At 44.4% G+C, this 27,654-nt stretch overlaps 1 protein-coding gene across 3 annotated transcripts in view; it reads left to right on the top strand.

Annotated features, from left to right (window-relative positions):
• Positions 1–22,832, top strand: part of Fz2 (frizzled 2) — a 133,207-nt gene extending 110,375 nt beyond the window's left edge. For 2 of the 3 annotated variants that reach the window (XM_072002800.1, XM_072002799.1), the window contains exon 2: positions 16,944–22,832. In XM_072002800.1, coding sequence (XP_071858901.1) covers positions 16,992–19,214 — 2,223 coding nt within the window. In that variant the 5' untranslated portion in view covers positions 16,944–16,991 and the 3' untranslated portion in view covers positions 19,215–22,832. The remainder of the gene's footprint in view (positions 1–16,943) is intronic. The other variant, XM_072002801.1, reaches the window with a different exon arrangement.
• The last annotated feature ends 4,822 nt before the right edge of the window (positions 22,833–27,654 follow it).

The following is a 27,654-nucleotide window of genomic DNA, read 5'->3' as shown; positions in this document are numbered from 1 at the left end:
GGGGAAAAATGGAAAAGGGCTGGCGGCGTGACTGTGCCTGTTTAATCCTTTCCTGGCCGCGTTTAGTCATGCCCAACGACGAGACGAGCGAGCTGTAAACTCGCCAGCTAGGACAAAAGCGACTGCGAACCGCTTCTGTCCTCGTGGCACACCGCGCTGCCATTAACCCCTGGATTATTGTTCCGCGGTGGAAATGCCAGTAGTTGTGCGCTTGCTCGCTCGGCCACCGACGCGTTTCACGGGGTAGAATGTCACGGCGATAGTCAGCCACGCGATTGCCCGAGAAAATGTTGCCGAGGTTTGTGCTCGTGGTCGGGGATTTGAAAGCCGTTTGGTAGAGAAGGGTGAACGCGTTGCTGAGCTAAATTTGATGGCGATGCAGCGGTAGATACGTTTGGCGATGGTTTTTCGCGTTAGGTTCGAGTAGTGGAAAGAAGAAACTCGTGAGAGGCAAAGCGCGAGAGTTACGGTTTATGGTTGTTTCGGTAAGTGCGTACATTTGTTTGTCGAGCCTTCTTTTACTTTTATAGGATGTAATCGATAGTTTGTCATCGTTGCAGACTAACTTAACGACCTTTTTCTACAATTTCCGATGATTTACTAAACGCTTCGATACACGAAAGTTCCCAATTTTTTTCTCGAAATATCTTACTCGCGATTCTTTTGTTATTTAACGGATGTTCGATCAGAGACACGTACCTTGGCTCCATTGTACAAATCGTCGAAACGGCGATACCGAAAGCCGCTTCGCGAGAAACAAGAAAAACGCAGGTTCGTTCTTCTTTGTTGTAACGTGGTTGGACGCGGCTCTGGACGAAGGTTCTCCGGTGTCTCCGCCACGCTCTTTCACGCCCGCCGTCCATGCAGCACGCATTTATCCCCGGGGTAGTGTTTCGCGAGGGAGAGACAAGAAAAGACGAAGAGAAAGGAAAGGAGGTGGTGTCGCGTGATCAGGATGCAGACGGCCATCGTAATCGCACACCGAAACACGCAACCGGTATTTCGGCAACGGCCTAACCGCGTGCCCGCTCTTCCTCTCTCCACCCCAACCCTTAACGAGCAAACGCGAAACGAGAAAACGGGCCAACGCGCGAGGTGTCAACTTTAAAGTGGATCCCAATACCCGACCACTTCCTTCGCGACGCAGCGGACTCTCGGGTTTCACCTTTTCTCGGCTACGTACCCGTTCGCTTGGACAGAGACCGCAAGAAGGGGAGGGTTTCTCGTTCAAAGTTGAAAAGAAATTCACCGCGCGTTGCTCGCAACCGTAAGCTCGTCTTCTCTCTGTCTCTTCCTCCCCGCGGTCCTTCCAGTCTTCCGCTAATACGTGTTTGTTTTCTCGCGACGTTGAATACGCGCATCGGCCGTGTGTCGTATCCTATCGCCGAGTCGAAGGTATCTGAATTTTGACAGTGGAAATAGGCGTCGGAAACGAGGTGCGGAAGGCTAGTCGCTCGGTGTGCGAGTTAAATTCGGATTGGAAAGTTATTTCCTGCCTGTCTTCGTCGAGTTTCGTGGCCAATGATACGTCGGAGTATCGCGTTGGGGTTGGAGTCTTAATTTTCCGTGCGGTATTTCTCTTTGTCCTTCAACGCGAGTAAAACGTTGCAGCAGAGTCGAGGATTTAAGTTGGATGTTACTTTTTACGAAGAAAACGTTACGTTGTTCGTGCATGAAATAAAAACAAATGTTACGAGTAAGATTACGTTTTAGGAAAGAAAAATTAATAAGTCGCGATTTCTGAGGAAGAAATTGTAAAAATGGCAACGAGAAACATTGTAAAGATATACAGATATCGGTAATAGTTTATTTATTGCGGAGGAATTCTAATGGTTTTAAGTTGTTTGTAGAACGTAGTACGATACGTGTATCGGAGAGATACTATCTCTGCGTTTATCGTTGCGTCTTACTTGATGAACATACCGGCACATATGACCGATCCATTATTCATACGCGCCTAAGCTCAATGATTCGTTCTAAATGTCTTGCCAGCCGACTTAAGGTTAGGTTCCCATACGCTTCGAAACAAGCGATCAAGCGATAGCGATAAAGCTTCGTACACTTTGTTTTCTGCGTTGCGAGATTCGCGTGAAATCAACTCCATTTTACAACCTTTGATGGAAGAAAAATTTCATATCTTTGGTTTTAATCATCCAATTACCAGTACTTTCGGTGCAACTAATCAATTTGCTTTTTCCGTCAGCCTAAAAGCTGTTTCTAACGTCGACGCGAACGTAACGATGCGAATGTTCGTGCAAATTCACATTTTTCTGAACGCAATGAAATATTCTAACGATTACCACAAGCGCGCAAAAATCCACGGTCTAATGTTAAAAGAACGGTGAGATCTTTTATCACTTTCTAAACGCACCCGTAATAAACTAAACTGTCGATCCCTCGTAACCAAACGGTGGGTTTTTACGCGTTTACGAGACGTTTCGAGGTGGAAAAATGCGAAGAGTTGCAGGATGGCGTCTATAGAAAATACCCAAAGTAATATTTCCTAGCACTAAAACGAGTATAAAAACGTGGATTGGCGTGAATATTCGCGGTCTACGCGTAACGTACGTATCAATTTTCTACCCTCGAACGAAACAGAAACGTACGCGTTAGGAAAGCCGTCGACGTGGCTTAATTCCACGGTGGCAACTGCTCGGCGCGTCCAAGAGCTCGTATATTAGCGGGCTGACGTGGGCGACTATCGGGAATACCTGTGCACGGTTTTTACCCGTCGATCGTGGTCGCGTCTCGCGCGATTACGCGCGTGTCAGGCGTTCGAAAAAGGAAGTGGAGCGTCCGCCACCGTTGCCTGCTGTCTCGGACTAAAGATATATAGAGTTATTAGACTCGAGCATGGGTCGCGAGGCCGCATGGAAACGCGTATAAAGCGTGCTTTATAATCTCATAAAGGCAAAGCGTGGCTCGGTTGCTCGCGAGCGCGTATCGCCCCCGAGGCTCTAATAAATAGTTCCGGTTATCGGTCCTTTCGCGACTCGCCCTCCCGTTTCTCTCCACCTCTCGCGCGTTTTTCTCGTCGCGTTTCTCTGTTTCTTCGCCTCACCGTGGGTGTTTCCTCGTCGTGCTGGAGGATGGCTTTAATAAACTCGTCCGGGGAACGAGCACCGAGCGAAATCGAGTTTTGTTCTCGTATCCGTTTGGCTCTCGGGGTTTCTCTCCATCGGCCAATCTTAGAAACGCTCGCGAAACCGCCCATCTTTTTTCGCGATAACGCCGAGCAACGAGTATACAAACGCCGGGAGGGCTTCCCTTCCTCCACTCCGTGGGTAATATCGTCGGCAACCTGGTTCCGGTTGCGGCGAGTAATATGGAAAAATGGTGACCGAGCATCGTAAAAGTTCACCGTCGCTACTCAAAAGTTTGATGGTGTTCGTTCCTCGAGAAAATGGAAGCGGTTGCGCGACTCGCAGCGAAGAACGTTGGTATTATATTAATTTAACTTGGATACGAGATCGTAGACAAGGCGAGATATAGCGATCATCTATGGACCCTGTAGCGGTGTTTTTCTCGGAGTGCGCTGAGCTTGATGAAATGTCTGTGTAGGCAATGGTGTAGAGTCTATGCCGTAGGCAATAATGTCGTTGCTCGAAGATCACGGGAAAGAAACGCGCGCGACAAGTACATTTTTGCCGACGGAGAAGAATAAATCGATCGACTCGCGCGGAATAAAATATAATTTTGCAAAAAATTATCTTTTCGAAGAATAAACCGTGTACCGTATCTGTTAATAGAAGAAACAAACAGGTATATTTAATCGTATTTCTGTCTGGCTAAAAACGAATGTCTAATCTTTCCGAGAAGAGCATATGCATGTTGATCGTAAAATCAAAATATTCGATATATAGTCTTGAACGGTTGTGTCATCGAAATATCACCTTATCGGTATTCTTCAAAAAATTTACCACCGAAGATTACATCGATATATCCACATCACCACCGTGCGCAGTTTTAATCAGCCAGAATTAGCGTCCGTATCGAATACATAACGCTCAAATTTCTAGCTAGATACGTATCCGTAGATCTCGAGACAAGAAAAATTACCAACTCGCGATACCCATTAGCAATGGCTGGCAGCGATCGGTAGGATACAACGCAAAAAAAAAAAAAAAAAAAAAAAGAAAATTTTACAGGCTCGTAAGCCGCGCATAGAGCACATTTTCGTTGGCTTTGAAGAGCGCGTACCTTCAAATTTCCTGATGCGATCGGCCGGTGCTCGCGTTTCGATTGCCATTTTAATCGCGATCCGCCTCGTCGATAAATGGACGATGCCGCGTACAATTCATGGAACAGACAGCTCGACCGGAAACGCGTTGCCAGCCGGTTCATCGATCTCGTCGATGCGGCTCGTTCGATCGCGTATCGCGCCTCGATCGCTTCGATTTCGATTCGGTTCGCTTCTTTTTAGCGAAAACCGTACGCAACGCGCGCGAAAATTACGCGAACAACGTATCGATGGAAACCGTGGCCCGTTAATCGTGGTTTTCCATTGGACGGAAGGGAAATTAACGGGCGGTCCATTGGTAAGAATCTGCGGCGCCATTCGTTACGATCCGATATTTAATTTGGGATTTGGGCTTCGTACATGCCGATCGCGCGTTGCGCACGAGTTTAATTCGAATTTACGGGGCACTTTCCCGTCGCGCTGTGTCACGGCTGCCAGCGGCGTTAATTAATGCCGGGACATCCGGTTATTAACGCGGATCGTGATTTGTGTTTACACGAATCGCGTTAATGACCGCTTAAATAGCGGCCGTGTGTCGCGCGACTCGCGACGCGCTTTCACGGGACGTTTTATGGGGACAACGTAGCGAGTTTATCCGTTCTGTTTGCTTACCGTATATTTTGTAGACAAAGTTCAACTTCTCTTTTGAAGTTGGACGTGCAACAAGTTGGAAAAATACGAATTACTTTTATTTCTATCTATTGAAGAAAAATTTGGTGCAACTGGAGCGTAAACTATATGAAATTTAAGCGCATCTTTGAATTTTTAAATAGAACGTGGAATAGAATATTCCCTTCGTGAAGAAATAATCGCAGAATTTGCGCAATGTAGAGTCGGACAAGAGAATTTGATGTAATTTAGTAGATAATACTAATTGGACGACCCTTGTTTGTTTATTTATTGGATAACAAAAATTGCGAACAAGTATTCTTTTAATCGAAAATAAAGGCGATTTAATAATTGCGCGTTAATATAAAAGAAAATGTCAAATTAAATAAAATCCAGGCGAAACGTGGCACTTAATTTTCGTTGCACAACGCGGTACCAGAAGTAACCTACCGATAAATCACTATTCGCTGTAATCGCGTCATTCCGAAGAGTCGAAGGGAATCGGCGATGAGATCGACTTCCGTGGAGATTGGACGTCTTGGAAGAATCGACCGACGCGACGAAGAAACGCCGTGACGATTTTTCATCGAGTGCGCACACATATAAAATTCTGGTTTCTTTAGCCAGTTCTCTCTCGTAACGTTGTACATATTCAGTCGTTCGACGTATATCTTCGTCCCGTGCAAAATGTTTCGAGCGACAGCAGATATATTTTACCTGCCGTTTGTCCGCATCGACTCGTCAGTGCTTCTCATCCGATCGATCGCTACGAAACAAGCGGGCATAATTTTAATTAATTGCTGCCATTAATCGTGTGATTAGCCTTGCAAGAACTTTCTACATTTTCTTTCCTTTTTGGTTAAGGCCTCGGGTCATTTGACCGGTGAAGTATGGCGATGGTCGTCTCGTTGCTGATTTTCGCAAGACTATATTTTATATTTATCGTTACAAGAATAAGCGCAAAACGAAACCGATATTTGATTAACCGTGGAATTAAACGAACGATAGTTTGAAGTTTAGGAAAATATGAATAAATTATATTTTTAATATTCTGATTCTGCTCTGTTCGTCCTAGAAACAGACGTTGTATAAACGTTACCTTTAATCGTTGTTACGACCAATGAATTTCTTTCTTTTGCCGCAAATAGTATTTTGGATCGACGATTATTAATCGGACGACGAAGACGAAAAATTGAGAATCGACGAATAGTTGTGAAAAAATGCCAAAGAGTCGTGTAAAGTATAAAGATTAAAATTCATATATCGAAAATTAGGAACAAAGGTGGAGGTGGCAGAATCGCGCATTGTTCGAATGAATTTTTCTTCGTTGGTCTGCCGATTAATGACACCGATGTGGATCAAGTACTACATACGTATCGATGTCCAGAATAATATACGCGAATTTATTGGAATATTATTTCGAGACATCTTTCCGAACGTCGTTACTCACACGCCTTCTACAATGTGAGACGACAATTTATTAATGTCGTTATTTTTAATATGGAAAGCGTGAAACCTAACCGCGAAACGTGATATCGAGGTGGAGGTGTAGAGTTTCAAAGTAGAGACCTGTCTGTTAACTTCCTTTGCTCTCCGCTATATTTTTAACGCTTCGTCATTTAAATCCGTACAAGATGACTTTCTGTACCTGTGGATGTTGCGAGTAATTTGAATTGATTTATAGAGATATATACCTACGCAAAGTTTGGTACATCTTCGTGATACCATCTCGCCATCCCCGGACTTCTCCGGATATTCCAGAAACTCTTAATCAACTCCAAGGTCTTATCCTAATTTATGTAAATTACGTACAATAAAATACTAGCGCAAACCAACGTTTACTTGGAAGAGTGGAGATGTAATTTTGAAGTTATAGCACCTTTATACCGTTTATAGCTCATATAGAGTGGGTCAAAAGAAGGAACTCGAGAAACATGTTTTCCAGGAAGTTCTTCAATCTTCTTTTAGGTTATGCGAGTTGAAAACGACGCTGTATTTTAAAGAATCACTTCAATTTGTGTATAGCTATGATAATATACTTTGAGCACGAAAAGGTATCGTAATCTTTCGCGTTCTTCTCCGCTATACGTTCGCAACTGTACAAACTTTCGTAAATTAATGCTATTTCGTGTCTTTTAAGCAAAAAATATCGTAGTTAAATTTTGCATTTTGCACAAGTTCGTAAGAACTTTTAATGGTATACGCGGAAGAACGTACGTCTCGATACGAACCATTTCGCGTTCGAAAAACGCGCCAACGATTTGCCCTCTCGCGGCGGCGGGAATACCATTGAATTTCAAGAAGGGACGTATCCCGCCCCAGGAAACAACCTTCAAATTCTTATCGTAACTCGGATTTTTACGATCTTTTCTCCACGCTCTTGGCGCGAAAAAAATATCTCCGCTCGTATATTTTCGCGAGAGATTGTCAAGGTCTCCCCGCGTCTACTTGGAATCGAAACGACTCCATAAGAAAACGAAATATCAAAGGACAAGAATCGGAGAACGAAAAAAAAAAAAAACTAAAAAGTAAAGCGAGGAAGAAGAAAAAAGTAAAAAAGAGGAGAGAGAGAGAGAGAGGGAGAGAGTCAAAATAGCAGGAAAGAAAGGGGAGACGCAAAAGAGAGACGAGCCGGGTAAGCGCGAAATAAAACGAGCGTCACTTTGTCGCCGGATACGCTTCCCCACGCTCGCAAATATTTTCCCTATCGAGAAAGGAGCAACCTCGCGACAGACCTCCCGTGGTAACAGGATAATTTATGCAAAAACGTCGACGTGTATAGAAAAAGGAAAGAGAGAGGGGTAAGGGGGACGAAGAAGAGTGGTCGCGGGGCGCGAATAGAATTTATTCGACAGAATTTATTCTTCTTTCGTGACTTCCACGAAACCCGTAGGTCACTCGTGTTTCACGATTTCTCTCCTCTTTCCTCTTTCTCGAGACGTCGTTCCTCGTCACTTTCGTTGCTGTTATAACTCGTGGCGGTTTCCTTTGGCGATTTTTATTCTCCGCTTGTCGATCCATCATGCAACGACGCGTCGCGCGACGGGACGCCGATTTGAAATTCCGCCTCGAGGTTTCCTCTTGACCAATCGGAACGGAGATCTCGCCGTCCAGAGAGAACGGATCGAACGTTGAGCGCATGTTTCGTCTATAATTAACACCGCTGCCCCCGATCGAGCTTCTCGGAAGGAATTAATTTCACCGTTTATGGGAGACCCTGTATTTCGCCTCTCGTTGTTTATTCGCGATGAATTATACGATTCTCGCGACGACGTACCCTTTTTGCTCCATAAATCGAACTCGAGCCACGCGAAGTTCCGAGCAAACGGGATATAGTCGAAGTTCATTTGTTGGAACGTTTCAGTTGGTGTTTGATCAGGCGAATTTCGGTTAATTGAGTCCCCATTTATATATCTGCACGCGTACTCCTATTATCTGTTTGAATTTCAATGGAGAAAATTAGCGAATTATGTAGGAACGTAGAAACTATTTGTTCGTCGAAATGAATTCTGTTGTATCGCGACGATTCGTTTATGCTTCTCGTTTAAACGATAGAGATATCAGTTCAGGTAAGCGAATTCCACGTTATACTTTTCAAATTTTACATACTCCTTCTGGTCGCGTTCTATGCAATCCTTTGTCTAAAAATTAATTTTTCCATTTACTTTTCGTACATTACGATGAAATTATCTCGAATCGATCGATCATCGAGTCTTGTTTTTACAGTTCGCATAAATGGAATTCCACTGGTATCAAAATAGGACAAAGTCGGCGGATTCGCGAATGGTTCGTTAGAGACTGCTGTAAACGAATGGCAGAGGATTTTTGTTTTCTGGAGCAGCTTGGACGGCGGAGTGGCGACTGTTCGTCGCGAGGGCGGATTTTTACCCGGGAAAAGTGGCTCATTTTCCGGTTAGAGTCGCAACAGGTGTCTAGAGTTTTGCTCTTTTTGCCGAATATTGTTCGAAATAGAAAGAGTTTCGTCGGCGTTCCACCGTGCTGCCGTTCGGATAGCTTGGCTGCTTATTAACCGAGTGAATTAACGTCGTTAGAATAGAAATTGTGCTCCGCGGTACGAAAAAGTTTTACGAAGAATTTTTCTGCCTCCGTTGTCTCTACTGGTTTCAATAGTTCTAGCTTCGCGTATAGAGCTTTTGCCTTGTGAAATTTTAACGTTAAGCTTTTATCTCGTTGACACACGTACAGCGTACGTTTTTCAAGAACGCCGACCAATTTAACGTTAATTTCACGCATTGTTCGATATGGCTGCTCGAACGTGGTAAACAAGAATTTTACAACACAGAATGGATAGTAATTTTTTATCGAGCAATTTTTTATTTTCCAAGTGCAGGATATCTACTACCGAATTTACAATGACGCGAAGCGTAGGATTTATAATTTGTATCACGAGTATACGCTATTGGACGTTGTAAAGCCGATGTCATAATTCTATCGTGAATGGAACAAGATTATGTAGAATGAAACCATTGAACTATCGATGCAGGAAATTAACGCAAAGAATAATCTAGGCAGATTGCGCTAACGCGATAACAACGAGAAATACGAGTCATTCGATAAATTTGTCATAGTTTCGGTTGATCGAGTAGAATTTGATTGTTGCGTTTCCTTCGAAACCATTCTTATCTTCCGTTAAACAGACATCGCGCAAAGTGTCAGAGAATTTTGTCAGGGCGTTCTTTCAGAGATTGCAAAATCTCGAGAAATCTCCAGGCATCATCCAACCCTGTAATGCGAGCTTCTTATAAATCTTAGAAAAAAAATCTACCGACACGTAGAATTTCAATTAAACGAGAAACCCAGGAATCATAAAGAAGAGGAGAAATCTCGGCTCGATGAACACTTCTCCAACAATTTCGTCACGAGTCTCCGGTCAAAGGTAACAGTCATACATCAAAGATACGCAATGCCAGAAACGCGTTTCTTTGTTCGTGAAACGAGAACCAGAAGACTCGGGGGGAGCCACACAGGCCGAAAGAAGAAATCCTATGGCCCCGAAAGATGCATAAATCTCCGCGCGATCGCTTTGATTTATGGCGAGGTATGGATAAGGTGCTCGCGCGACGCGCTCGTTAGTTGGTAAAACTGACGGCGCGCGGTGTCAGGTTTTATATCAAATCGCGCGTCACACGCATTAATCATGAATTCAAGCCGGAGAGAACGGTTCGGGGAGGGCAGCAACTGGGACACACGAACAACGAAATCGCTCGCGGTCCGTGGTAGCGTCTCTCTTCTGTTCGTTCGTCTTATTGCGGGGTTAGACGCGAGCCAGCGAACGAGTAAACGCGAGCTGCGCCGCGGGACAGGCTGAATACGCGCGCTTGGAACGGGTTCGACGCGGAATGTTAATAATTGAAGCCCGTGCATGGGAGCTGCTACATGGAGAGAGAAGGCTGTATATCGGCGCGCTAAATGTCTGCGCGGTGAAACAAACTTGTTAATCCTTTCGCGCGCGCCGCTGTCTGCCTCGAGCCCCCTTTGAAATCGTAATGGAGTTTCGACGCGTTATTATTCCGCCTGCTGTATTTAACGGCCCGTAGAAAGCGGACTCTATCGCCCTTGTAAGTGGCGAATCGAGGAAATTGAAAAGCTCGGTATACGCGACTTCCATGTTCCTTATCGCGAGGTTGACACAACCTTACGTTTTCTTGAATTGAACTATATAATACGCTTGCCTCTAAATGGAAGACTAGTTTATACGTTTAATTTATGCTTGTGCGATAATTGTTGCAAACGACGCAGATATAATATATTTCGCATATTTCGCCATCGGAAAAGAAAACGCGACCACGAACGATCGTGAGAGTCAATTTATTTTCTATCGCAATTTCGTTCTAGAAATTAGGAATTAAACTAAACTAAATTAAATTAGTTCAGCCTAGTACCTTCAAATTCGCTTGGACTCTTACTCAGAATTCTTCTCTCAAATAGAATCCCATTCGTTCCGACAAAGATTTTCCATCGTTTAGAATTTTTTTCTAGAGCCTGTGGATGGTTCGGTGTACCTTCGACTCCGCTCTTATCGTCTTATTCTCGATTCTTCTCTCGAATAAAAGACGCGTTCTTGTTTCCAAAGACCTTTGTTTTATTTTCTAAGTTAGCGCGCAACAAAACGAAAAGTTTCTCAACGACCACGCGTTGTAGAGACCAAAGACCACGGAGGCGAGTGAACTCGAGCCTTGGAGCCTTTTCACGCGATTTCCTGCCGCGTCCTCGTCGAGCGCAGGCTCGTTCGCCGTGAGTTATGATCACCTGGCGTCGACAAATTGGCCGCTTCTCGCGCGCCGATCAGAGAAACCCCTCCGCGAGACGACCATCGAGAGAAAACGCGATGCCCCCGAGACGAATCGACCAGCTCCGTGTCCCGGGATGATTTCTCATTTAGCTTTGATGCCTCCTTGATTCGCTCGAGCGAACACGCGCGCTCCACCAAGGATCTCTTGATGGCGTTCGACGCACGTCGCCTGTACCTTGTGTGCAATGGAATTTAGTTTCAATTACGGTTTGTTATCCCGAGTGACGGTATTTTGACAAGATGGAGGGAAGGACCCCCTTTTTGCTGCGTCATGCTTTCAACTGAAAGTGTTCGTTGTGCGACGAACGCAGTTGTTACGGCGTGGTTGACGTTCAGTTCAGATATCCGCTTTCGCGTCTTCGGTGTAGCAAATTATCCAGGTTTAAAAAAGTGTAAAAATATATAGTTTTATTCGTCGTTTCTAAATATTTTCCAGGTTTTTCGCATCTCAACCATGTCTCGTTAATCCGCTCAGTGATTGTTCCTTAATGGTAAATCAACGCAATTTTCTTTGCGACTTGAATTGCATTTTATACAGTGAGAAAAATATCTTTTGCTCGTTATAGCTGTTTAACGAAATGCAAGAAAACGGAAAAGAAGGGAATTTAAAAATTGTTGAAGAAAGAGAATAAGTAAGTAAGTAGTAGAAGAACGAACGTTTGTTATGCATTCTGAAACAACGTTACTCACATTATTCCGGAATAATGTAAGATGTAACTTGTCTTTTTATATTTATTGCAACCTGTCAGATTGTCACGCAGAGAACCAACGAGGGTTAAAAGCAGACACGTATTTATCGATGTTTGCAAAGTTCTCTCACGGCGACTATAATGACATACTTTTCGTTCGTTTGAAGTTGCAATCTCCGATTTTTTTATCACGATGAATCGAATTACGAAAGGCACGATATCTCTTTAATCAGCGTAACATAGGTATAATACGCTGTCTCCGATGGAGGAAGATAACGTCATTCGGAAATTCCGATAATATTCAATTTCTGTATTCCAGTCCTAATATAGATGGAAATCCAGTAGAAATTAGACATTGATGAAGTACCGATGATAATGATAATTACCCGTCCCCCACTGTTGCACGCGAATCTAAAACTATTCATCAATCAACTCATTATTCCTGGAATAATAGCTGGTATCCGAACGTTTACCACGATTACCATACAAAATTATTACTGTGGTTCTCATTGTTTCGCTGGGAATAACAGCGAATACGCGTATAACAGTGGCAAAACTTAACGGAGTATAACGTTTCTCATAATCATAAAGCGAATTTTTAATACCATTGTCGTAGACGAGTATTTCTAATTGGTAATAGAAAGGTTGATCTTAAATTTCATGCGTTTTTTATTGATTTTTAAATCTTAATTTCGTACGTGAGCAAGGACGCCCGCATTTATCAGGCCGTTATGAGCGTGTGACTCACGGGGAAAGGATCTGTTGACAGGCTGGACAGCTTAATTGGTTAAAGCAGTCAGGCACGGGTGAAAGAAAAATTCGAGTTCGAATCCCTGCTCAGAAATCCAATTGGTCGGGCCCTCTTCTTTTTACGTAACGTTCTGCCGACGTTTGTTTTCGTACGTGATCTATCAACAGCTTTAAAAAATCGCTCGTGGCTTGGAATTTATACCAACGCCTTTATCATTTTTATATTCATAACGTAATGAAGGTACTTGAACCATTTACATTGAAATGCAACTGTCAATCAAATATACTTGATATCTCGATGCTTGAATATGTGGTTCAACATGAATATATATTTAAATAAGAAGCCAGTAAATAAATCGAAACGAAGTATGAATAATACATGTATAGATATACTAAACATTTGGTGCTATTAAAATGTCACTTCTGCTGGACTTGCATTATCAGAAATGTCTTTACTTTGGGTGATAATATTTGTTCCAAACGCTGTTCGTTAGCCTGTTGACTGAAATACATAAAAACTGAAATTCATCGATTGCGTCAACAGAATTTAGATGGTGATTTACTTGAAAGCAATAATTGCTTTACTTAATAATTACTATCAGCGTCTGAATTGAAGAAGCTTATCGTTTGATAAAGCAAGTCCGCAAAAAAATTAAAATGAAACGAGCATTCGCCGAACGGACCACAACCCCTTAAATAAAGAACGCCCCTTCGCAATCACAAGACGTCGGAAGAAAAATTTCCTGGCGAGTATTCTCGTTTCGCCCACATCTCCAGAAAGAAACGGGAGGACGTGACGGAGGATTTGCATGCGAGAGGAGTAAATCATAAGCCAAACAACGCCGGCAGCGGGGCCGAGCCGTATTCCTGGCAAGGGCGAGGCCTTTAAAACTGATTCATTACCCGACACGATCCACCATCCTCTCCCCTTCTGGAACGTCCAAAGTATCCCGCGAAAATGTACCTTAATGGGAAATTATAGCGCGAATGGGCGAGGGAAAGCATCATCTTCATCACGAACACGCCGTATTCCATAAGACAAGATGGTGAATGGCGGTGTACGATGGTCACGTAGAGGGAAGGAGCGCGAAGGTGAGCTCGGAATAATAAGCGATAGCTCGTTCCCGCGGCGATGAAGCACGGAGTATCGCGTTTTCGAACGCGATAATTTCCCGGTCGTGGGCCAGGCCTCTCTTACGCGTCAATAAGCGCCGCACGTTGTTCTTCGACGATTAACGATCGATCGGTCGAATCGCGCGTGACCGTGTTCCGCTATAAGGTGCTCGCGCGAGCGAACGAGTGGGATTCGTTTGGCTGGATGAATTACGACGACGAGGCCACGTGGATTAATAATCGAAAAGGCGTGCACGTTCTCTTCCTGTCCGCTGTTTTACTTTAGACTCTGAAGGATGTATCGGAGGCAGGTTCGTTGATTTTAATTGCTTCGTGAGACGCGATGAGTGGGAGGACTGAATGATACGAGAGCGATTAATCGATCCGCTTGTCGCTCTTTGGAAATGCTCGATGACCCTTTCGATTCGATATCGGTTCAGACTGGAAGAAGGTTGCAGGTGTCGCGGTAATTTATTACTCCTGTCTTTTCTCTTAATATTTTAGATATTTCGAGTTTGAGAATTGTGAAAAAGGATTTTCATTGAGAATACACGGGTACAACTGGTCTCAAGCGTTAAAGTCATATCGAACTAGTCGTCATCGTTCTTCTAAACTTACGTAGTAAAAAAGGGTCGACACGAAAGGAAGATTGTAGCTCCGTTATCCGCCGCGTGTCGATTAATCCAAAGGTGCACGTTCACATGCTCCCCCTTAAATTCAAGGGGTGTCTTTAGCGGGCGTGGGTTCCACTAGCATGAGTCACGTGCTTTCAAATATCAGAGAGGCACGACATAGGGTGGCTGAAACGAAAAAAGGTACTGTCGAACGCGAAGACATCGCAAGAGAACGATCGAAGTCGGCCATTCAGACGTTACGAACCTGCATAGTGAATGCCATGAATATCGAATTCACATGCCAGCCAAGTTGACCTTTCTCGTGTTTGAGTACAGAGCTTCTGCGAGATAGAGACGCTTTTTATACGTTCCTTCTTTGTTAAAACCAGAGCTTGATGCACGAGTTTCGCGAGTATTCGACTCCGAGACGACGACGACAACGACGACGACGACGATCGACGAGGTTGGCTACTTGCATATTTGCAACTTTTACAGACTGGAGCTCTTTAAGGATCCTCGATCCTCCCGGTTCGTTCCGGTCTCTCGACGCAGCATTTCGTTTGAATACCATTGTTCATGACGAATGAACGGCTTAATACCGCAAAACGTCGAATACAGGCTCTCTGGATGGCTTAGACCTGGCTCTGAACCGGAAGCCAGGCAAGAGAGGAAAATACACATCCGTCTCGACTAGACAGCCACACGATTTGACTCACCGTAACGCTTTCTTAGGCTAATTTCACACGAACGTACGAATAAGCGTCCAACGGCAGAAGAACGTTAGGACAGTAGGAACGCGAGCCTCTCGAAAGTTAAATCGATCGACTCGATTTTTTATTCAGTTTCTTAATTTCTACTTGCATCGTTGAATCGATTCTTATAAGCTTAATAAGATTCTTATACTGTATATTTCTGTGTGAAGTCAGCTTAACTCCGTTCTCTCTCAATCCTTCCATCTGCCGATGCAGCGAGTCTACGTCGCTCAGGATCGTTTCCCTGATCCTTTCCTTGCACGCGTCAATCTCCGTTCCGGCACGAGCCACACACGTAGCCTCGTAGGAGACGAGGAGAGAGGGGCAGAAGTTAGTCGTTCTCGCGAAGATGCAACACAGTGGCGGGTTTTAGATCGTATAAATAGCTCGAGGAACGCGTGCGTCTCGGGGTGCTAGCAGTTAACAAACGGTAAAACTAACACCGCCTCCTACAATAACATTTCGCTCCGGTCACGTGTTTTCCGCGGCTCGACTATTATAAGATCCACCGACTGTCGTCGTCCCGTGGCTGATGCTCCCTCCATTGCACGTTAACCTTTCTGCTCTCGTCGTATTCGCTCGTCACGTCGTGCCTGCTCCGCTTCCACGCGTTCCTTTGCCCTATTCCACCTTCCAATTCCACCTTCTTCTTCATCGTGTTTCTTTTTCTGTTTCCTCGGCGAGAGATATCCAGAGAGACGCGCATGGCGTGCCAATCGAGAGTTCCGTTCCTTTCTCACATAGCGTATAGACGCTTGTGTGAGCGTGTATACCCTTTGCCTTGGAATCTCTAGCGAAGGATCTAGCCTCGTCGGACGTTGATTTATGCGGCAGCCACCTGAACCCCGCGCCCTTCGTGTTCGTTAGGGTCGCAGACGGTCGCGTCTTTCGGCTGCCTCTTAACGAACGAATCGAGATTCGGCGGGTGGTTATGCAAATACGAGCACCGGCCGGTTGATCGCCTCCAACCGTTCGCGTTATATAATCTTATACTAGCTACAACTCTGGCCGATGTCTTTTTTTCCATTGGCGAGAACCATTTCGTTCCCGGGTTTAATTAGGACCACCGTAAGGGCCTCCGAGATTGAACACGTTTTTGTTGCGTCCTGTTCGAACGAAAACGTATGGAGAATGGAATACATTTAGGGAACGGCTGATTACGGAGCGACACGAATGACGAGATTTTATTTAATTAAAGATCGATTAAAATTTATTTATTTCACTATACATTTATTAGATACGGTATATAGTCATCAGATGGGATGATATTATTTAAATATTGTATTTGTTTCTTCCGAAGTCTTTCGCGCATGCCGGAAAATTGATCGTCGTTATGCTAGTTTGATCGTTCTAATTTGACTAAATTGAATAAATTTCTGTCTTCTTTGTTAAAATCCACTGGCTAAATAACTTTATATTATTTTGAAGTACACCGGGTAGTTTATCAGTACGCTCCAGTTGCGATCATGAATTGGGCAACAAAAGCAGTATTCGACGGAACACGATTGCAGCGAAATTGAAAGATACCAGAGCGTTAACGTCCATCCATTAACCTAATTGATACGCATACATTGTACGCGCCAGCTGAAACACTTTGTGTTTGGCCAGCACCAGTGACACACGCATTAACGAGAAACGTGCTAAAACGCGAGGAAACATGAAAAATTGCACGAATTATTCCGGAATGGTCTCGGCGTTCTTTTATGGCGTATATTAACCGAACGAACCCCATGCTTTACTCGTTAATGACCAAGCAGTCAAAAGATATATTTTACGTAAATGAATTCAGAATAGCTGGATACGACTTGGACTGCACGATATTCAATGAACGTTTAAAGAACATTATAATATTTTGTGTTTCAGGCCGGAGTGATGCGATCCACTCAGGAGTAAAGCAAGCGACGTTGGAAAATGGGACTCGTTCGACGGACGAAGTTGCTTCCAAGCCGAACGATGGCGTCCCTGTTACCATTGCTGCTGCTGGCAGTATTACCAAACGTGCGATTAGAATCAGCAATCAGTCCAGTGAGCAACGTGGGCTCGGTATCGAGCGGTTCTTCGTCCTCCTCTTCTTCTGCCTCGTCGTCGTCGATGGTGGGCGTCGTGCCTGGCAGTGGCTCGGCTTCCGGTAGCATGGTTGGTTCTGGTAACAGCGTGGTTGGAGGTGGAAGTAGCGGCGTTGGACACTCGTCTTTAGGCGGTGGAGCTGTTAACGGAAACGGTCGATGCGAAGAGATCACGATTCCAATGTGTCGTGGAATCGGTTACAATCTAACGGCCATGCCGAACGAATTGAATCACGACAACCAAGAGGAGGCTGGATTAGAGGTGCACCAATTCTGGCCATTGGTCGAAATCAAATGTTCGCCAGATTTGAAATTCTTCCTCTGTTCGATGTATACCCCGATATGCTTGCCCGAGTACACTAAACCTCTCCCAGCTTGTAGAAGCGTTTGTGAAAGAGCACGGGCTGGTTGCGCACCGTTGATGCAACAGTATGGATTTTCCTGGCCAGAGAGAATGGCTTGTGAAAGATTGCCAGCCCACGGTGACCCGGAGAACTTGTGTATGGAACAAGACAATCGCACTAGCAGCACCGGATATGGATCCGGAAACGGAGGAGCCGCGAGTAGCGCCCCTTTACCAGCAGCAGCGCCACCACGCCCAACCAGGCCGTCGAAGACGACCCAGCCACCGCGGTGCAAGCCAGGCAAAAACCAAAAAAACTGCCAGCATCCCCCGGGGGAAAGGGCGAGGGACTGCGTGTGCCGGTGCAGGGCACCCCTCGTACCCCTGGGGGCGGGGGGCACGGTCATTCCGGGACCGATAAGCGGCAGCAGCACCGGCAACATCGGCAACGGGGCTGGACTGGCAGGCATGGCCGTAAGTGGAGTCATACCGGCGCCACCGATAAGCATCGGCAGGAACATCATTCAGGACATTGCCGGAGTACCGAACTGCGCTCTCCCGTGCCACGGGGCGTTTCTCACCCCCGAAGAGCGAGGGTTCGCGGCCGTGTGGCTGGCTCTGTGGAGCGGCCTGTGCGCCGCAAGCACGCTCGTGACCGTCACCACGTTTCTGATCGACACCCAGCGCTTCAAGTATCCTGAGAGACCGATAGTGTTCCTGTCAGCCTGCTACTTCGCCGTATCGATAGGCTATCTATCGAGAAGCGTGTTCGGCCACGAGGAGATAGCCTGCGACGGGCCAGCGTTGAAGTCGAGGGCACAGGGTCCGGAAGCTTGCGTAGCCGTCTTCCTGATGATCTACTTCTTCGGCATGGCGTCCTCGGTCTGGTGGGTGATCCTCGCGTTCACTTGGTTCCTCGCGGCAGGACTGAAATGGGGCAACGAAGCTATAGCCTCGTACTCCCAGTACTTCCATCTAGCAGCTTGGCTGGCACCCGCGATTCAAACTTTCTCGGCGTATCTAGCGGGGGGAGTAGCAGGGGATCCAGTAGCCGGAGTCTGCACGGTAGCTCCGGATGGAATAAAATCCTTCATTCTGATACCGTTATTCGTGTATCTTCTACTGGGGACCAGCTTCCTTCTTTCGGGTTTCGTAAGCTTGTTCAGAATTCGATCGGTGATAAAGCGACAACCAGGAGCGAAAGCGGACAAACTGGAGAAACTGATGATACGAATCGGCGTGTTCAGCGTTCTATACACGCTACCAGCCGGAGTAGTGTTGGCCTGTCACATGTACGAAGCGTCGTTAAGAAACGAGTGGCTCGATTCGTTGGCTTGCCCGTGTCGACCAAGGGCAAGACCTCTCTACTCCGTCCTGATGCTCAAGTACTTTATGGCGCTCGCGGTAGGCATCACGTCAGGCGTGTGGATTTGGAGCGGCAAAACCGTCGACTCGTGGAAACGTCTGTGGAGGCGCTTGTTCAGCGGCGGAAGCGGCGGAGGCGGTCACGGAGGCGGTGGCGCCGGTATGGTAGCAGGCGTGACTGGCGTCAGCGGAGGAATCGGCAGCACCAGCATCAAGGGCGTCGTAGGACGTGTCGGAGTGCCGTATCCACCGGCACCTGGCCCTGGAAGCGCTCTACTTCCACCTGGCAGCGTGGCAAGCGCTTCCCAACACCATCTCCATCATCACGTCCTCAAACAACCTCCTCTGTCGCACGTATGACGTCACCAGTCGGCGGGGGGCGACATGAACACCGCGGGCTGCGACCAGCAGCAACAACAGCAGCAATCGGTGCAACAGGAGAGGCCTTCCGCCCTTAGTAACTACGGGCCCATTTAGCCCTTCGCCTCGGCCTCGCGCAGGCATACGCCGCACACGGCGCCACACACGGCGCCACACACGCCACACTCGGCGGCTACTATATATTCGAGGAGGTCGTTGGCGTCAACCACGGGCCCCCTCACGCCGGCACACGGGCTCGCACCCTCGTATACTCAGGCCACCGAAGTATGAATCGATTTCCGATAGCAAGTTGGTCGTCGTCGTCGTCGTCTTCGTCGTTTCAACGCTGAGACGAGGCTCGAAAGAAAGGAAGAAAAGAGGGTCGAAGGTGTGCGCGTTTCTCGGTACCGCCGGCGTGTGGCATTTTGCGACGCGCGTCGAACAGCGTCGACGACTCGCGACGGTGCTTCTCGATTACCGAATATACGTATTAGCCCGTACGTGTCTTTCCCGCGGGTCTCGAGTCGCTTTCATTTTTTCTACTCCTTTCTACTTCTTTCTACGTCATTTTTAATCCCGTGTTACATGTGTAGCTTAACGATTAACTCTGTAACCATTTTGGAGAATTTAGCGGTGAAATTCTGATAATTAGCGAAGAAACAGGTATCGCGAACGCTATTCGAATCGAAGCGCGGCAACCATGGTACGGATCCTTGAAGCGATCGTTCCAGAGGGCGACACTTTAAAAATGGCGCTCGAGACCGGCCGGTGTAGTGAGATTGTGATGACAGTGCGTGGATCGGATGTAGAGTAACGTATGAGTGAGATATCGCGCGAATGGGATAGTATGACAGAGAATTGTCTCTTATTCGTATCTATCTGTAATCTTTCTTACTTATATACCGTAGCGGAACTCGTACAGTCCGCATGTCCGTCTAACGTGTATCGTCTCGTCTATTTATCTAACCTAGCCATAACAGAAGTATAGGTGTACAACACAAACTTTCTATAGATGTCGTTACTTAAGGGTTACGGCGGTGGTCCGGCATTCCAAAGCGCGTGTTTTTATAATTTCATACAATTTTAATCGCTAGTCGAAACAATCGAAGCGAACGTATAAGACAGGGAAGGATCGATTTGATCATCCTCGACCAATGAAAGTACTCGTAGCCACGAATACAGGCTCACCGTCGTCGATCGTATCAAGTACGACGAGCAAGTGTATAGCGGAGACGTATAAAGAGAGGAGAAGAATGCGAAGAACGAAGGTAACTGTAAATATTATTCTTAGGTGTTAGATAAAACGCTGTAAATATATAAAAGAGAAATGGAAAGGAAACGATCATCAAAAAATGATTTATCGGTCGACACGAGATATACGAATGTACAGGCGCGAGCATGCGCAGTCGCGATGATTACGCGTTCCTTTTTACGCATCTGTGTAACCGTGTAGTCCGTGGAGCTATGAAATCCATTTCCAATCTTTCGAAGGTGAATCGATCGTTGACACGGCGTAAGAAAGGAAAGAAAAAGAACTCGTGTCAAATTCTTGGTGCAATGAGTAATCGATATCGAATAACAGTGGGTATACCATAAAAAGAAGCTTCGAAAGAGCCGCTAGTCTTGCCGCGGGCAAAGGAACGCGTCAATCGCATCGTGAATGCGTCGAGGAAGAAAATAAAAACGTGTGCTTACGGTATGTACACATACGTTAAAACATAATTTCGGGTGTCAAACGTGTCTTTTTTTTTTCCGCCGAACGAAGCCCCCCTTAACCTTTACCGTTTTATATATATATATATATGTATGTATGTATGTATATGATATATATACATACACACGCGTCTTGAACGTAGATTGCAAGGAAAAAGATGGCAGAGGTAACACTATTCCGAATGACACTTGTTTTTTATACCTCGCATGGCTTTCTGTCTCTGATAGTTAGAGATTTAGGGAGTTGTGCACATACGCACATATACCCATACCACTGATACTACACACACATACACTACACTATCGTACATACTCGCACGTAGAAAAGAGGACAAGAACAACTTCTGTATATCCCGAGACTAAATCGTAGGTAAAATGGAAAAAAAATGACAATTCATATACACGTTTACGTGTCTCTTCTGTGTCCGCAATAGACAAGTAGCTGTTGACAGAGTGCGAAATCGGATAAACGAATAAATGGTTAAGTACGTAAATATATATATTATAGATACATTATAAATATATATATATGTATATGTATGTATACATATAAATATATATATATATACATATAGATATATGATCGTAAAAGTATGTGCAGAACCTTGACACGAGGACGCGTGTGCTTCTGCGACGCGATGTCGACATCTCACAATTTTTCTAATCGCTGGAGGAGGAAGGGGGAGGACTAGAAGGAAAAGTACGATTCTTGAAAGTGTATTTTTTATCGTTGCCCCTTTCGCAAGATATTTCGGAAGCCGAATCGCGTGCAATCGTGAGATTAGAAATTCCTTTAACCGTCACCGAAAACAAGGAGAACGAGAAAACATCGAGAAGGAGGAAAACCTTGGTTATGTAGTTTTTCCATTGTCACTGGCCGCTGCTGGTGTTTCTGGTCTGTGAAAATTTCGCGATCGACCCGCGAGAGATGTCTTGCGAGTGGAGCAGGTGGGAATGCACACGGGAAGGAAACGGGGGAAAGGTATAAGAAACGACGAGCGAAAGGGAAAGAAATAAACGGACTGAAAAACGATAACTGCCTCAAGCAACTTAAAAAGTAAAAGAACAAAAAAGATAACACGACCCGTATCGCATCCCGGACGGGGACCCCTGCCAAACGAAAACGTACACGTGTAATGTTGTAAAGTAGTGAGAGTAAAGAACCTTTAGTGTCACATATCACGCCAAGCTGTTACGAGCGAAAACGGACAATGTCGCGTTCGTGGACGACCAGTGACGGGGGGAAAGAGTGAGAAAGAGCATGACGATACGAGATGGAACGATGGTAGTGGTGATGGCGGAGAGGAAAAAAGGCGGGTGAACGAGACAGGGGGAAAAGAAAGAGTGCGCTGCTATCGCGATGGCAGAACGATTGATGCGACGAAACGAACGAACGCGACGTTAGAAAAAAAACGAGAGGGAGGAGTTTATAACGAGTATTTGTAAGCCACTTTTTGTCACGATGATTGTCAATAAAATGGAAAATACTGTGTGTAACGAATGTGTCCCGGAATTTCATCCATCGAGTTGGTTCATTAGATACGATCTTTCTCTATTTTCTCATTCTTCTTTTTTTCTTCGTTTTTTTCTTTTCTCTATATGTGTATAAAAATATCTGTGACAGGGAAAGTATATGTATATATGGAATTTCAAAATAATCATGTCTCCCTCTATTTTTCTTTAGTACGTTTTCCTCGTTCAGCTTTTATGTTCTTTTTCCTGAAAATACTGTGGATCCACTGTTTGATCCGATTTTACGCTCGACCGCCATCTTTATACAAGTTTTTACGTTGCCATAGTACATAGTTAACGAGTAACCGACGACCGATGACCATATCGTTATACATATACATATATCGAAATCAAAATTGTATACGATTTTTAATATACTTTATTATTATTTAAGTTCTTTGCGTTCATTGTTTGTACAACCTGAGAGTCTTCCTCGATCCTCTCGATCGTTATCGTTTCTCCTACTCTTCTAGTGATTTTCCTGATAAATAAGGATTTATACTTACGACGCGAAAGGCAGGTAAGTTGATCGATCGATCGATTCATATTTGCCACAGAATTCGTATCGTTTCGTAAAATAATAGGCACGTCAATCTATAAATATATTAAAACAGAGAACTCGAAGTATAGGAAATAGGATTGAGTTCACTTGGTAGCGAACAGACAACGAAAATAATTCTCTCATCTTTGGACATCTCAAGATGGATACTTATTCAAAGCAAACAAACTCTGTTTCTTCAGCATACTGTTTTTTAAAAGTAAAATTTTAGAAGATACTTATATTTCGATCCAAAGGATACTCGAGTCATAATTATTTGACGTAAAATCTTGTTGAGTAAATATTTCGTCCTTTAAATCATGCTTGAATATAAACAGGGGTTCCGGAGACGCGCACTTCAGTTTGTATAAAACAAAAAAGGCCCCTCCTGTTTAAGAGGTTCGAACAAGTGGCTACATTCTTCTGTCTGGCAGTGGAACAAAGTAACCCGACCAGAGGATGACGCCATAGAAAGAATTCAAACGCAAATGATAGTTTTACGTACTTATTTATATTTGCGACGTCGATGTTTATTCAAGTTGCTTGAATTTTTCATTTGACTCTAGGATTGCATTTCTACATATTCAAGTACTTATTCTATTTTATACGATATAAGAGTCTTTGTATTTGAATGAAAATGAGGGAAATGGAGTTTCTCATTGATATTGATGAGGATGCTATTGACAATCGTGAGTTTTACTTGCTACAAGTTATACTTGTTTACGTCTTTATTATTATACGTCTTTAAGCGTTGATTTAACACGTTACTATTATAAGTATCGTTATTGGTTTTCGAGTGACTATACCTTAACGTGTTCGGAATTACGTAGAATAATTACTAACGATCATCCATATATTGATTAATACTATTCAAGTAGATAACAATAATAAAATAGCCTCGCGAATTTTATTCCAACGGAACGAAATCACAAGTTCAATTCGTAAATCGGAAACTCGTATTCTCAAAGGAACTTATCCATTCACGTGGATAAGTCGCGAATCCTTCGAAACCTACGAGGATATGTCTGGAGACAAAAGTTCCGGCGGAGACGTCACGTTGTTTATAACACCCTCAAATCCCAGTCGGGCTGCTGGAAATTAATGTAAACGCAGACGGTCCGCTTCGTCCGTCCTCGAGAGACAGAGTACGTCCGACTATTTACACGTCGTTACGAATCGGCTCAGTGAAAATCAGCGTTTAACTCGGAACCTAAGTAAAGCCACCCTTATTCCATGAGTCATTGCCTACGTCAGTCAGCACCGGGTGCAAACACAACCCCCGGCGTCGTCGAATTTATGGTGGTGCTGTCGAGTATCGCCTCCATAAACAAACCGTATTAACCAAGCTCTCGGACGTTTACCGCCCTCGTTGCCTGCTCCGGAAGATAAGGATCTCCGTTAGTCATTCACTCGTTAAGTTAACTGACCACGCGTTGCGTTGATTTCCCTAATTGCAGCTCACGATGCGCCTTCCACGGCGAGGATTGTCGCACGACCGTCGCCATCTTGTCGGTAATTCGCGTGTCGTCCGAACGTTCAACCGCCGCGCTATCCTTTGCCTAATTAGCCGAGCGTCGCGTTTGTCGCGTCCAGTTGCAGATCAGGGTAATTTAGTTAAGCTGTTTGCTTTCTGTTGATGGCCTTCGCGCAATTTATGTGCGGCATCTTGGGCCGAGCTGTTGACTTGCTCGCAATATTCGAGTAATTGGTGCTTGTTTTTAGGTAATTGATATTACTCCGCGTTGATACTTTGAGATCCTTTAATCTCCAAGTTCATTTTTCTGACTGATATCGCGAAAAGTTACAATATTCGATGCTATAAAAGAATTATAAGAGCGAACAGAATCTTTCGATTATATGCTTGCAGAGCTATTTAGAATTAACGATCGCATTCACACGCTAACAATGATTCTTTGATGAGAAAATGAACACGAGACTCGTATACTTACTAGCTTGATTTATCTGAATTTATCTTCTAATATAAATGTTTAAGCTTTCGGAATCTGAGAAGACTTTCTACGTTTTAGAATGGATCGTAAATGTCCTGACTCTATATATAGCGCGTAATTCTCATTTATCTCAGTTATCTTTTTCCATTTCAAATAAATATCTCAGGACCATTGAGATTAATTTCTTGACGTACGAGATACGAAGTCAAAGCACGTCGAAATCACAACATACATTTTCTGAGAAAAAGATGTTTGTCGTAAATTTCTGAAATTTATCCATCGTCTGACAATAACTCTTAATTTGAAAGTTTCGTGTAGTCACGTGCATGAAACAGTTATTCTTAAAGTTCCGAAGGAACATAGGAGAGACATGCCCTTGTAGCTTTGACGATCTAACGAAATCGACATAACGTCGACGAAAACTACCACCGACGAAAATAGACGTTCGTGCTCCATTATTTACCGGAGGAACGAGGCCTGAGAACGATTTACGAGCAGATTTGCCGAAAGGTTTCTCTGATCGGTAGCGAACGCTTGTCTCAGTGATCGACGACGACTAATTGCGCCTAAGAAAACTAATTTACGGGGGTAGAAATGGTATTCGACGACGCTCTTTCTGTTTGTCGAGAACGAACGTTTTCCATGCGGCTTGGAAGGGACCTCGAACTCTACGTTCCAAACTGTCTAACATTAGATCGTATCGAGGCATGCACGCGTTTCCAGTTTCCCGTTTTCCCGTTTTCCCCCGAATATACGCGCTCATTGACGTCTATATTCTCCAAATCTAGATTAGCATGATAATTTCAGTTTCTCTAAGCTTGCGCTGATGTAATGATTTCACGTGGTTAGATCACTACGATTGAAATAATAGAAACTCTATTCGTGTCTTTGATTTAATTTTTGTAATTTAAAATCGTAACCCTTCTTAGACGAACTACATTCGAGAAAATTTAAAATACCTGAGAAAATAATTTCCAGGTAAACGTTAAAGCCCTTAACAGGAAATAGATGCTCAGTTTAGTCCGCGTCAAGAGTCGATTAAAGGAACGTCTGGTCGTTTGTGGAAGACGATGGCACGTGTACGGAATTTGATGAGAAGAAAATTCAATTTACACACTTGTATCTTAATACGTAAAGTTGGTAATTTATACAGCAGTAGATTATGGTCGCGGTAACGATTAATCTCCCTTGAAATGAACGTGAGAGGCAAACCCAACGCTGGGACGACCCTTGACACCGCGATAAGGGATGGTCGTGTGGTAACGTTCATACGCATAAATTGCCTACACGCGCAAATCTAACGAGCCTTGCGATAACGTGTAATCGGAGTTCGAGCTGTTGCATTCACGTCTCTATCTTGTTTTCGAGAAAATTGTGCTCTGTGGTGAACGGCATTACGATCGAAAAATAACGTGTATCGTGTAACAAGTGGCTATAAATGTTTAATAATTAATATCTCTCTTCGGATATTTTATCAGAATTCATGACGTTATTCAATTCGTTCGATATTAATGACATTAATTAATTTTCATTCCTTTTCCCCACTATAATACGATTTATTTCAATTATAGTGGAAACTTTTTAAAAGCTTCTGGTAAAATTAGCATAGAACAACCTTGTACGAACAGAGCTCTAGCGATAATTTTTGATGGCTCTATGGCTAGCGTTTCAGACCTACGATATCCAGAAAAAGTCAGAAAGAGGGAGGGAAGGAATAAAAAAGGAGGAAACGAGTAACCGAAATGAAAAGCAAATAAATCAAAAACTGAACAAAAATCTTTCTTTCATTTTTCGTATCTTTAAAAGTCGGGTCTTTCGCTTAATCTACCAATAAAAGCACATAAAAGAAATCGAGAATTCCTACTTTGTGGTTGGTCGTGATGCAAAGCACGTTCCTTTAAACTGGAAGTCAAAACGGAAACCGTTTATCGGCCAATAAAACGGGTCGTTCCGGTGACCATAAACGGCCGCGACGCTAGCTCTAATTCATTCTAAAATCATTCCTGGACGAATTTACTCGCGTATACGAGGAGGGTTCGCCGATGGTCGTCGACTACGCTCGCACTTGAGAGCGCATCGCTTCGAAAAGGCGCGTATTAATGCGTACGACCGCGGAGGAAGGGCTTTTCGAAGGCCCTCGACTCCATTCAAATTCGATTCCCTTGTACAGTTAATCCTCTTTTGCCATGCCAACAGCTGCGTGTACGACGGGACATGCAGCTGATCATTAATTATTTGTGGCCACGGATCAACGGGCCAAGCGAGCGCGACTCGATTAACCTCGTCTCTGTTACTCTTCTCGCGATTCGTCCACGCTTCTGGGAAATGAGTCGAGCAGAGAGAATGTTCGGTAAATGCGAAGGGGTTTCCGAGCTCTCGGGGTGTGAGGATAATGTCGAGCAAGCGAGGACTTTAGGCAGGACAAACGATTGGTTTGATAGTTCCTGGAGCGATGGATAAAGGACATTTTGTGATTTAAGCAGTGCAGTGGTTGGAACGTCAATTGTCGTTGTTCGAGTGGAATAACATACTTATCGATGAACTAGTTTAAATGGCAATCTCTTGTAACAATAACGCGAGTACGTGGCGGTAAAATATCGAATTAATTCTAGAACATAACATTCGTAATTTTTACGTCCCATAAAATCTGAATTTGTTACAAATTATCATCGATTCTTGATCAAATGGTATGCAATAGATAGATTTAAGATAAAGCGTGCTATATAAA

This window comes from Bombus fervidus, chromosome 4 (genome assembly GCF_041682495.2).
Source record: "Bombus fervidus isolate BK054 chromosome 4, iyBomFerv1, whole genome shotgun sequence".
Classification (NCBI taxonomy): Eukaryota; Metazoa; Arthropoda; class Insecta; order Hymenoptera; family Apidae; genus Bombus; species Bombus fervidus.
Note: the sequence above shows the minus strand (reverse complement) of the source record. Positions and strands in the feature narration are given on the sequence as shown.